Consider the following 13,240-nt stretch of genomic DNA (forward strand, 5'->3'; position numbering starts at 1 on the left):
CACCCACTCACTCACCCACTCACTCACTCACCGTTCGTAGTCCACCACGGCCACGAGGAGGCTGGCTTTCCCCACGGCGTCGCTCGCCACGTCGAAGACGACGACCTCGCGGTACGCGGGCTGCAGAGTGGCGCGCTGAGGCCGCGTCTTCCGCTTGCGAACGCGTCTCCCCTCCAGCAGGAGAGAGACTTTCACGTAGGGGTCTAGTGGGTACAGGTAGATCACTCACTCACTCAGCTACTCAGCTACTCAGTCAGCCACTCACTCACTCAGCTATTCACTCACTCAGCCACTCACTCAGCCACTCACCCACTCACTCAGTCACTCACTCAGCTACTCACTCAGCCACTTACTCACTCACTCAGACACTCACCCACTCACTCACTCACTCAGTCACTCACTCAGCTACTCACTCACTCACTCAGACACTCAGCCACTCACTCAGTCACTCAGAGTGGCGCGCTGAGGCCGCGTCTTCCGCTTGCGAACGCGTCTCCCCTCCAGCAGGAGAGAGACTTTCACGTAGGGGTCTAGTGGGTACACCCCCAGTTAGATCACTCACTCACTCAGCCACTCACTCACTCAGTCACTCAGTCACTCAGCTACTCACTCAGACACTCAGTCACTCAGCCACTCACTCGCTCACTCACTCAGACACTCACTCACTCAGCTACTCACTCAGCCACTCACTCAATCACTCAGCCACTCACCCACTCACTCACTCACTCAGTCACTCACTCAGCTACTCACTCACTCACTCACTCAGACACTCAGCCACTCACTCAGTCACTCAGAGTGGCACGCTGAGGCCGCGTCTTCCGCTTGCGAACGCGTCTCCCCTCCAGCAGGAGAGAGACTTTCACGTAGGGGTCTAGTGGGTACACCCCCAGTTAGATCACTCACTCACTCAGCCACTCACTCACTCAGTCACTCAGTCACTCAGCTACTCACTCAGACACTCAGTCACTCAGCCACTCACTCGCTCACTCACTCAGACACTCACTCACTCAGCTACTCACTCAGCCACTCACTCAATCACTCAGCCACTCACCCACTCACTCACTCACTCAGTCACTCACTCAGCTACTCACTCACTCACTCAGACACTCAGCCACTCACTCAGTCACTCAGAGTGGCACGCTGAGGCCGCGTCTTCCGCTTGCGAACGCGTCTCCCCTCCAGCAGGAGAGAGACTTTCACGTAGGGGTCTAGTGGGTACACCCCCAGTTAGATCACTCACTCACTCAGCTACTCAGCTACTCAGTCAGCCACTCACTCACTCAGCTATTCACTCACTCAGCCACTCACTCAGCCACTCACCCACTCACTCAGTCACTCACTCAGCCACTCACCCACTGACTCAGCCAGTCACTCAGACACTCACTCACTCAGCCACTCACTCACTCACTCAGCCACTCACTCACTCAGTCACTCAGTCACTCAGCTACTCCATCAGACACTCAGCCGCTCACTCAGTCACTCAGAGTGGCGCGCTGAGGCCGCGTCTTCCGCTTGCGAACGCGTCGCCCCTCCAGCAGGAGAGAGACTTTCACGTAGGGGTCTAGTGGGTACAGGTAGATCACTCACTCACTCAGCTACTCAGCTACTCAGTCAGCCACTCACTCACTCAGCTATTCACTCACTCAGCCACTCACTCAGCCACTCACCCACTCACTCAGTCACTCACTCAGCCACTCACCCACTGACTCAGCCAGTCACTCACTCAGCCACTCACTCACTCAGCCACTCACTCACTCAGCCACTCACTCACTCAGTCACTCAGTCACTCAGCTACTCCATCAGACACTCAGTCACTCAGCCACTCACTCGCTCACTCACTCAGACACTCACTCACTCAGCTACTCACTCAGCCACTCACTCACTCACTCAGACACTCAGCCACTCACTCAGTCACTCACTCAGCTACTCACTCACTCACTCAGACACTCAGCCACTCACTCAGTCACTCAGAGTGGCGCGCTGAGGCCGCGTCTTCCGCTTGCGAACGCGCCGCCCCTCCAGCAGGAGAGAGACTTTCACGTAGGGGTCTAGTGGGTACACCCCCAGTTAGATCACTCACTCACTCAGCTACTCAGCTACTCAGTCAGCCACTCACTCACTCAGCTATTCACTCACTCAGCCACTCACTCAGCCACTCACCCACTCACTCAGTCACTCACTCAGCCACTCACCCACTGACTCAGCCAGTCACTCACTCAGCCACTCACTCACTCAGCTACTCCATCAGACACTCAGCCACTCACTCAGTCACTCAGAGTGGCGCGCTGAGGCCGCGTCTTCCGCTTGCGAACGCGTCTCCCCTCCAGCAGGAGAGAGACTTTCACGTAGGGGTCTAGTGGGTACAGGTAGATCACTCACTCACTCAGCTACTCACTCACTCACTCACCCACTCACTCAGACACTCACTCAGCCACTCACTCACTCAGTCACTGAGACACTCAGCCACTCACTCAGCCATTCAGTCACCCAGCCACTCACTCACCCAGCCACTCACCCACTCAGCTACTCACTCACTCAGCTACTCACTCACTCACTCAGTCAGCCACTCACTCACTCAGCTAATTAGCCACTCAGTCAGCCACTCACTCACTCAGCTACTCACTCAGACACTCAGTCAGCCACTCACTCACTCACTCAGCCACTCACTCAGTCAGCCACTCACTCACTCAGCTAATTAGCCACTCAGTCAGCCACTCACTCACTCAGCTACTCACTCAGACACTCAGTCAGCCACTCACTCACTCACTCAGCCACTCACTCAGTCAGCCACTCACTCAGCCACACAGCCAGTCAATCAGCCACTCACTCAGTCACTCACTCAGCCACTCAGTCACCCACTCACCCCCCCCAAACTCACTCCCACCGGCACCTGCACACCTCACCACCCTCACCACACCTCACCACCACCCTCACCACCACACCTCACCACCCTCACCACCCTCACCACCAACCTCACCACCATCACCACCCTCACCACCACCCTCACCGCCCTCACCACACCTCACCACCACCCTCACCACCACACCTCACCACCAACCTCACCACCCTCACCACCCTCACCACCAACCTCACCACCATCACCACCCTCACCACCACCCTCACCGCCCTCACCACACCTCACCACCACCCTCACCACCACACCTCACCACCCTCACCACCCTCACCACCACCCTCACCGCCCTCACCACACCTCACCACCACCCTCACCACCCTCACCACCACCATACTTCACCCATCAGCTGCTTACCGGGCAAGCAGCTGATGTCTGTGGCTCGCAAGTTGCGCGCCTTGATGACCGTGAGGGTGAGACGGGCAGCGGTGGGCAGGTAGCAGAGCGAGAACAGGATCTCACCCAGATCCTCACCCTCCTGGGGGTGAGAGAGAGAGGGTGAGAGGGTGAGAGGGTGAGTGAGAGAGAGGGTGAGAGACAGGGTGAGGGTGAGAGAGAGGGTGAGAGAGAGGGTGAGTGAGAGGGTGAGTGAGAGAGAGAGAGGGTGAGAGACAGGGTGAGGGTGAGAGACAGGGTGAGAGGGTGAGAGAGAGGGTGAGAGAGAGGGTGAGAGACAGGGTGAGAGAGAGGGTGAGAGACAGGGTGAGAGGGTGAGATGGTGAGTGAGAGAGAGGGTGAGAGACAGGGTGAGGGTGAGAGAGAGGGTGAGAGAGAGGGTGAGTGAGAGAGAGAGAGGGTGAGAGAGAGGGTGAGAGAGAGGGTGAGAGGGTGAGAGAGAGGGTGAGAGAGAGGGTGACAACCACCATCACCACCACCAAACAACCACCTCCTCTTCCACCACCACCACCACCACCTCCATCACTGCCACCACCTCTACCACCACCACCTCCATCACCACCTCCATCACCACCACCACCATCACCGTCACCATCGTCACCACCACCACCGTCACCACCACCACCACTACCACCACCTCCACTACCACCACCTCCACCACCACCACCACCACCACCGTCACCACCACCACCTCCATCACCACCAGCACCTCCACCACCACCTCCACCACCACCAGCATCAGCACCACCACCACCTCCATCACCACCACCACCACCTCCACCACCACCTCCACCACCACCAGCACCAGCACCACCACCACCTCCATCACCACCACCACCACCACCTCCATCACCGCCACCACCACCACCGTCACCACCACCACCACTACCACCACCTCCACCACCACCACCACCACCTCTCACCTCAGGCCCGGCCGGCACGAGCTCCCTGCAGAACAGCGTCTCTCTCGCGAGGTCCGAGGCTTCGAACAAATCCGCGAGTTCCACTCGCCCAATCAGCCGGTGCCTTTTCAACCCCCCTGGCCCCGCCCCCCCCACTGGCCCCGCCCCCCCCGCCGTCGTCACCGCCGACGTCACAGACGACGTCACAGACGACGTCACAGACGAGGCGACGGCAGCTACCGAGGCCGGGGCTCCCCGCTCGAAGTCGTGCGCGGACAGGACGAGTCCCCGGGCGCCGAGCTCCGAGTAGCCCACCGAGAACCAGAACTCCTCCTGGTAGTCGGGGCTGGAGCTCGCCAGGGCCACGCGGGTGCGGTGCTCGCACACGCGATCCGGCAGCAGACGCACCGTCACGTACGAGTCGGGCGGGTGGCCGCCGGTACCGTCGGGTGATCGTATCGGGGTGGTGGCGGTGGCGGTGGTGGAGGCGGTGGTGGAGGCGGTGGTGGAGGCGGTGGTTGTCGTTCGAGCGCTTAGGCCGAAGGCTTTGCACACGCGCACGCAGAGGCGTTCTGTCACGTGGTCGTAGCTGTGTGGGGGTGGGGGGGTGGGTGGTGAGGGTGATGGGGGGGAGAGAGACAGAGAGAGAAAGACGTGGATTAGAGACACCAACATCACCAACATCATCACCATCATCACCACCATCACCACCCCCACCACCACCATCACCATCACCACCACCATCACCACCATCACCACCACCATCACCACCACCACCACCACCATCACCATCACCACCACCACCACCCCCACCACCACCATCACCACCACCATCACCACCACCACCCCCACCACCACCATCACCATCACCACCACCATCACCACCATCACCACCATCACCTCCACCTCCACCACCACCACCACCACCATCACCTCCACCTCCACCTCCACCACCTCCACCACCACATATACCTCCTTCACCTCCTCCACCACCACCACGATCACCATCACCACCACCACCTCCTCCACCACCTCCAGCACCTCTACCTCCACCTCCTCCACCACCACCATTACCACCATCACTACCACCACCACCTCCTCCACCTCCTCCACCACCACCACCATCACCACCATCACCACCATCACCACCACCATAACCACCACCACAACGACCTCCACTCCAGCAGCGTCTCACCACCGCCACCACCTTCCCATCCTCACCGCAGGGAGAAGCTCAACTTTCCCCGCCATTCCGAGTGCACCTCTCCACCACCACCACCACCACCACCACCTCCTCCACCACCTCCTCCACCTCCTCCACCACCTCCTCCACCTCCGCCGTCAGGAGGCCCGTCACCGTCACCGTCTAGAGACTTCTGCTTGTACAGCTCCGGCTTGATCCTGCCCAGGCCCAGGAAGGGCGACGGCCTCGAACCCTCGGGGAGCGGCGGGGCCCGCGACAGGATTGGGGCCTCCTTTTCCTCCCGCTGTTCCTGCCTCTGCTGCTGCTCCCGCTGTCTGGGCCTCACGTGAAAGAGGTCTCGGCCTCCGCTCAGAGCCTGCGCTTGCCTGAGCAGGCCCCGGCGGAATGAGGTGCCCCTGTGGGTGGCGGAGAAGGTGGTGGTGGGGGTGGTGGTGGTGGAGGTGGTGGTGGTGGTGGTGGAGGAGGAGGTGGTGGAGGAGGAGGTGATGATGGTGGTTGTTTAGGTGGTGGAGGTGGTGGAGGGGGAAGAGGCGTTAGAAATTTCGATTTAAAGCTTTCGTGACTGCAGGGATTCATCTTCTTGGTTCTTTCGGTAAAGTCACGTAGAAGGGAAGTAATAAAATAATAAAAAATAAAACATTATAAAATAATAAAAATAAAACATAAAGAAATTTCGGTTTAAAGCTTTCGTAACTGCAGGGATTCGTCTTCTTGGTTCTTTCGGTAAAGTCACGTAGAAGGGAAATAATAAAATAATACAAATAAAACATTATAAAATAATACAAATAAAACGTAATAAAATTTCGATTTCAAGCTTTCGTGACTGCAGCAGGGATTCATCTTCTTGGTTCTTTCGGTAAAGTCACGTAGAAGGGAAATAATAAAATAATACAAATAAAACATTATAAAATAATAAAAATAAAACGTAATAAAATACAATTCTCACGACGTTTCGGCCACAACGCAGGCAGCCGTAAAATAAATTTGTCAAGGCGTCCTTCCTCCCCTAACCCAGCTTGTTCTTCACCTGAGGACGGCTGCTTGCGTTGTGGCCGAAACGTTGTGAAAATTGCATTATTATTTCCCTACTATGTGACTTTACTGAAAGAACCAAGAAGAAGAGGCGTTAGAAAGTTGAGGAGGGGATGGAGAGACAAAGGCGGACGGGCAGATAGCAAGTCAGCTGAGACAATTACTCAGCTGACTTGCTATCATCATCACCACCATCATCATCATCACCATCATCATTTAACATCATCATTACCATCATCAACACCAACACCATCATCAACATCATCAATATCACCATCATCAACACCATTATCATCATCAACATCATCATCATCATCACCATCATCAACATCATCACCATCATCAACACCATCATCACCATCATCATCACCATCATCATCACCATCATCATCATCACCATCATCAACATCATCAATATCAGCATCATCAACACCATCATCATCATCACCATCATCATCACCACCATCATCATCACCACCACCATCACCATCATCACCATCACCATCATCACCATTATCATCACCATCATCACCATCACCATCATCAACATCATCACCATCCCCATCACGTGCAGTGCGACGATGTTGATCACGTGTTTGCCGGGGTCTCTCCGCTGCTGTAACAAGTCGAGCGGCGGGTCTCACCGGCTTGACGGAGTCGGCTCCGTCGACTGGCGGTGGACAATCCGCATCCTCTTGCTGCGAGCTGACGAGGTCGTCGTGGTCGTCGGTGTCTCACCTCGATCCACTCCACCTTCTGCTCCACCGCCACCTCCACCACCACCACCTCCACCAACTAACACTCCTCCTCCCAGAGCCCCCACGCTGCTCAGAGGCCTATCGGGCCTGCTCCCATAGGCTCCGAGGCCTGCCGCCATGTCCGGCGACGTCCTGCTGAAGAATGACTCGGAGCGCAGCGAGAACGACTTCCTCAGAAAGTCCAGGGGACGCGACAGGCGGGGAGCGTTGTCCACCTCATCCTCCACCACCACCTCCTCCTCCTGCTGCCGAACCTCCTTTCTCCCCTTGGGCCTCTCCTTGAGCTCACCCTCCTCCCCGAGCAGTTGTATCCTCGGCGGGGCCTCCTCAACTTGTCCGGGCCTATGGCCGACGCCGCACGCGGCCGCCTCAGCGTGCCGGTACCTGGAGCGGCTCCTGTCCAGGTGCTCGTGCCCGGGCCTCCTCCTCCCCTCCTCCTCCCCCCCCCTCCTCCTCGCGACGACCACCGCCACTGCCCACACGGAGGCCGCCGGGCCCGTCGCCCGCGAACTTTGGCCCGGACCTCGCCTCCTCGCCGCGCGGAGATCTCGCCCGGTCCTCCACGAGGCGGCCCGTCCCGCCAGCGGCGGCCTCCTCCTCCTCCTCCACGTTGGGAGATCGGCGTCTCCCGCCGGCCGGGAGGGCGGCCCCAGACCCGACGCCGTCGACCCGCGGCGACGGCGAGCGGAACCTCCCGGCGAGGCCCGGCCTGCTCGGAGCGGCCTCTCCAGGCCCCGGCCTGCTCGGAGCGGCCTCCTCAAGCCGCGGGGATCTCGAGCCGGCCCTCTCGGGGACGCGGGGCCTGCTCCGGGCCTCGTCGAACTGCGGCGAGCGGGCCCTGCCCTCCTCCAGCCGGCTCAGCCTGCCGGTGGCCTCCTCCAGGTGCTGCGAGCGGCTCCGCATCTTCTCCAGGACGTTGGGCGGCCGGGCCGCGGCCACGACCTCCGACCGCGGCGACCTCGGGGGAGCGTCGTCGGCGTGGGCGGGCCGGGCGGACGACGACGCTGCGGCCTCCTCCAGGTACTGCGAGATGGACCTCACCCTCTCGGTGAGGTTTAAGCGGCCGGGACGGCGGTCGTCCGGCCGGGGAGACGTGGGTCGGGCCTCCTCCTCGTCTTCGACGTCCCGAGACCTGGAGCCGGACTTCTTGAGGAGGCCCAGCCGGGCGCACACCTCCTCCAGGTGGTTGGACACGGGAGTTTTGCCCACCTCCGGCTCGTCGGCCGCGTCCAAGAGGAGGCAAGGCCGAGGCCTGCGGTTCCCGGTCTCCTCCTCCGCCCCCTCGGCCTCCGCCGCCTCCGCCGTGGTCCCACCGCGAGGTGGCCGTTGCCGGCGGTGGTTGTTGTTGTCGCGTCGCCGCTGGCGGTCGCCGTGATGCGGCCCAAGTTGCCGGCGGTGGCGGCGGCGGCGGTTGTTGTTGTTGTGGTGCTGGAGGAGGTCTTCCTTCGCGTCTCCTGGTCGGTCCGCACCGCCACCACAACCACCACCGCCACGGCCGCCATCGTCGTCGTAATCGTCGTCGTAATCGTCGTAACCATCGTCGTCGTAACCGTCGTAGTCGTCGTCGTAGTAGTCGTCGTGGTGGAGACCTGGGAGGTGAGAGGAGACGGGACGATAGGGGAGAGCCGCACCTCAACGATGGGTGTCCACGCTCAGTGACATGGGTGAGGGCTGGATTGTACGCATGCGCGTTTAGTGTGTGTACGTTCAACTCCTTACGTACCCAACACACTACACTTAGTGGCGAATGGCGGTTGTTGTTGTTGTGTGTTCGAGTCCATGTGTGTGTGCGTGTAGGTCCATGCGTGTGTTTAAGTCCTTGTGTGTGTCTGTCTTTTTGGAACGGACAACGCCCGATGTGTGTGTGTGTGTCAGTCGATGTGTTTGTGTGCGTCAGTCCATATGTGTGTGTCTTAGTCCATATGTGTGTGTAAGTCCATACATGTGTGTGTGTCACTCCATGTGTGTGTCAGTCCAAGTGTGCGAGTCAGTCCATTTGTATTCGTAGCAGTCGCTGTGTGTGTGTTAGTCCATGTGTGTGTGTACGTCGATGTGTATGTGTGTGTGTCACTCTATGTGTGTGTGTGTAAGTAAATGCGTGTATGTGAGTGGATATGTGTGTTAGTACATGTGTGTGTATCTAACGTAGATGTCTGTGTGTCACAGTCCATATGTGTATGTGTGTGTAGGGCATTGTGTGTGTCAGTCTATGTATGTGTGTGTAAGTCAGTGCGTGTGTGTCACAGTCCATATGTGTATGTGTGTAGTGCATTGTGTGTGTCAGTCTATGTATGTGTGTGTAAGTCAGTGCGTGTGTGTCACAGTCCATATGTGTATGTGTGTGTAGGGCATTGTGTGTGTCAGTCTATGTATGTGTGTGTAAGTCAGTGCGTGTGTGTCACAGTCCATATGTGTATGTGTGTGTAGGGCATTGTGTGTGTCAGTCTATGTATGTGTGTGTAAGTATAGGTTTGTGTGTCTTAGTCCATATGTGTGTGTAAGTCCATACATGTGTGTGTGTGTGTGTCACTCCATGTGTGTGTGTAAGTCAATGTGTGTGTGAGTCCACGTATGTCTGTGTGTGAGTCGATGTGTGTGTGTGTGTGAGTCGCTGTATGTGTGTACGTCCATATATGTGTGTGTATCTAAAGTGGATGTCTATGCGTGTGTGAGCCCATATATGTGTGTGTGTGTGTAAGTGCATGTGTTTGTGTGCGTCAGTCGATATGTTTGTGTGTGTCAGTCCATGGGCGTGTGAGTTAGTCGCTTTGTGTGCGTGGCTCCATGTCAGTCAGTGTAAGTCCATTTCTTTGCGTGTCTGTAGGTCCATGTGTGCGTGTTAGTGCATGCATGTGCTTTATTGACCTGGTCAAGGCCTATGATACCATCAGTAGGCCTGGCCTCTGGGTTGTTCTTCGTGCTTTCGGAGTCCCTGACCCTCTGCTCACGATCATTAAGGACCTTCATGATGGTGAGCGGGCCCGGGTAAAACTACGTGGCCAGGAGTCGGAGCCATTCCCTGTACACCTCGGGATGTCCTCTGGCTCCCACATGATTTCAAATCTATTTCGACCACGTGCTTCGTGAAGCCTTCGATGGCTGTACCGGAGGAGGGGTGGTGGGGGGTGGGGGGGTTGGGGGGGTGTGGGGGAGAGGGGGGAGGGGCACCTGAGGGGCGGGGCCCCCCCTTTCTCCTCCAGCCGATCTTGGCGAGGCGACCCAAGACGAAGGCGGAGGCGAGGAGGAGGGAGAGTGCGGAGAGAGAGACCAGCAGCAGCAACAGGAGACGAATCGGGATCTCTGTCGGTGACGGCGGGAGAGAGGGGGGGGAGGGGGGAGGGGGGAGAGGGGGGGGAGAGGGGGGAGAGGGGGGGGAGAGGGGGGAGAGGGGGGGGGGGAGAGGGGGGGGGGGAGAGGGGAGAGAGAGGGGGGGGGAGAGGGGGGGAGAGGGGGGGGAGGGGGGAGAGGGGGGGGGCAGAGGGGGGGAGAGGAAGGGAGAGCGGAGGGAGAGATGAGGAGTGGAAGCAGGAGACGAACCTGGATCTCTGTTGCTGTTCGTGCAGTGAGGGGGAAGAGGCAGGGAGAGAGTTGGAAGAGAGGGGGGCAGGGGGGGTAGTTGGGGGGCTGTGTGGGGGGGGGGGGCTGGCGGTCGACGATTGGCATCTCGCCATCGGAGCGGCCACCGTCGGTCCCCCCCCTAAGCCACATACAACATCCCCCCCCCCCCCCCAACTGAGTCATAGACAACATCACCCCCTCCCCCCTCCCCTCCATCTCCCCCCTCTCCCCTCCATCTACCCCCATCCCTCCCCACACAGAGGTCACGCGAGATGGCAGTAGCCCAGTCCACCCCACCCCGCTCCAACTCGAACTTCCATGGACACGGAGGCTCATGGCAGCCACTCGGCCGCCATTGACAGCCGCACCTCTGAAGCGGCAATTTGTGAACGAGGCAGAACATCGTTATCTGAGGTCCATCTACCTGGGGGAGGTGTGGAGAGCACTTGGCCGTGCCTGATGCCCCTGGAGGCGGGACACGGGGGGCAGGGAAGGAGCCTCGTGGGCTGTCGATAAAAGGGGAGCAGCCGAGATCACAGCGGAGCCTGAACAAGGCCCAAGTCACCTGAACCGCGGGCGGTGACTAGCACGGTGACTACGGACAGGGTCCATAGAGGGGGTCAGCGGCGTCACCGACTGAAGCACCGAGAATCCTCGCCGGCAGAGAGGATAAGCACATGAACAACGCCAAGCTTGGCATCCTACAGTGCCGGGTGAATGTCCATCGGAGGAAATAGTTCATCCAGGATTTGGTGAACTTCATCGTGAACAACGCCAAACTTGCCAAATAAGAACTCGGTAAAGTCACGTAGGTAGAATCATTTAAATAAAACGAGAAATAACAAATCACGGCGTTTCGATCGCAACACAAACGGTCGTCGTCATGCGGGAAAAAAATCACAAAAATCCATTCTAGGATTGAATCTTTCATTTAGTGATTTAATTGAGTTGTTTTCACTCGTTTTATTCTATTTTCTACCCACGTTACTTTACCGAAAGAACCACCAGAGATGGATTCCATCAGCCACGAAAGCTTCCAATGAAGATGAGGCATCGCTCCGATAATATTTGATGCAGCCTTCTTTAGGGCCTCGTTTCAACACTCGAGTTCGAAGACCAGTATCACATCTCATCACTCGGTGGTTCTTGCGGTAAAAGTCACGTAGGTTTAAAATAAAATAGATCAACAAATGCATCCGTCTTCTTGGTTCTTTCGGTAAAGTCACGTAGAAGGGAAGTAATAAAATAATAAAAATATAAAATCTTCTTGGTTCTTTCGGTAAAGTCACGTAGAAGGGAAGTAATAAAATAATAAAAATAAAACATAATAAAATGAAATATTTCATTTTATTATGTTTTATTTTTATTATTTTATTACTTCCCTTCTACGTGACTTTACCAAAGAACCAAGAAGATGAATCCCTGCAGTCACGAAAGCTTTAAATCGAAAAATATAAAACATAATAAAATATAATTTTCACGACGTTTCGGCCACAACGCAAGCAGCCGTCCTCAGGTGAAGAACAGGTCTGTCAGAAAGACAGCGTCTGAATGGGGCTCATTAATAAAATAATAAAAATAAAACATAATAAAATACGCATTTCACATAAATATGCTAAATTCCTCTTGATATGCAAATTTTGTTGTCAAGGCGCTCTTCCTCCCCCCTCCAACCCAGCAGCTTAAATATACGCTCCAAGCCTGGTGGTGTTTCATTCTTCACCTGAGGACGGCTGCGGAGAGAGGGGGGAGGGGGGGGATGGAGGGGAGGGGGGGATGGAGGGGAGGGGGGAGATGGAGGGGAGGGGGGAGATGGAGGGGAGGGGGGATGGAGGGGAGGGGGGAGATGGAGGGGAGGGGGCAGTTGGAGGGGAGGGGGGAGATGGAGGGGAGGGGGGGGATGGAGGGGAGGGGGGAGATGGAGGGGAGGGGGGAGTTGGAGGGGAGGGGGGGGATGGAGGGGAGGGGGGAGATGGAGGGGAGGGGGGAGATGGAGGGGAGGGGGGGGATGGAGGGGAGGGGGGAGATGGAGGGGAGGGGGGAGATGGAGGGGAGGGGGGGGATGGAGGGGAGGGGGGAGATGGAGGGGAGGGGGGAGATGGAGGGGAGGGGGGGATGGAGGGGAGGGGGGGATGGAGGGGAGAGGGGGGATGGAGGGGAGGGGGGAGATGGAGGGGAGGGGGGAGATGGAGGGGAGGGGGGAGATGGAGGGGAGGGGGCAGTTGGAGGGGAGGGGGGAGATGGAGGGGAGGGGGGAGATGGAGGGGAGGGGGGAGTTGGAGGGGAGGGGGGGGATGGAGGGGAGGGGGGAGATGGAGGGGAGGGGGGAGATGGAGGGGAGGGGGGGGATGGAGGGGAGGGGGGAGATGGAGGGGAGGGGGGAGATGGAGGGGAGGGGGGGGATGGAGGGGAGGGGGGAGATGGAGGGGAGGGGGGGGATGGAGGGGAGGGGGGAGATGGAGGGGAGGGGGGGGATGGA

The 13,240-nt window shown here is 57.9% G+C and overlaps 1 protein-coding gene and 1 long non-coding RNA gene across 5 annotated transcripts in view; both read right to left on the reverse strand.

Annotated features, from left to right (window-relative positions):
• The window catches only part of LOC144953860 (uncharacterized), an 8,196-nt gene extending 3,831 nt beyond the window's left edge, over nt 1–4,365 (reverse strand). The window contains exons 1-3 of one of the 4 annotated variants that reach the window (XR_013640917.1): nt 4,231–4,365; nt 3,269–3,389; nt 1,475–1,561 (exon numbers count right to left, since the gene is read on the reverse strand). This is a non-coding gene — a long non-coding RNA (uncharacterized LOC144953860). Of the gene's footprint in view, nt 1–1,474; nt 1,562–2,254; nt 2,354–3,268; nt 3,390–4,230 lie in introns of those variants that run through there. The other 3 variants (XR_013640916.1, XR_013640919.1, XR_013640918.1) reach the window with 3 other exon arrangements.
• A 3,199-nt stretch (nt 4,366–7,564) lies between these two features.
• LOC144953862 (uncharacterized) lies at nt 7,565–11,267 on the reverse strand (the record flags this gene model as incomplete). Its single annotated transcript, XM_078884517.1, has 3 exons — nt 7,565–8,792; nt 10,372–10,503; nt 11,186–11,267. Coding segments are annotated over 3 exons (1,434 nt in total), but the record flags the coding sequence as incomplete, so codon positions are not given.
• Between the last annotated feature and the right edge of the window lie 1,973 nt (nt 11,268–13,240).

Source organism: Lampetra fluviatilis (genome assembly GCF_964198595.1).
Source record: "Lampetra fluviatilis chromosome 48 unlocalized genomic scaffold, kcLamFluv1.1 SUPER_48_unloc_3, whole genome shotgun sequence".
NCBI classification, from domain to species: Eukaryota; Metazoa; Chordata; class Hyperoartia; order Petromyzontiformes; family Petromyzontidae; genus Lampetra; species Lampetra fluviatilis.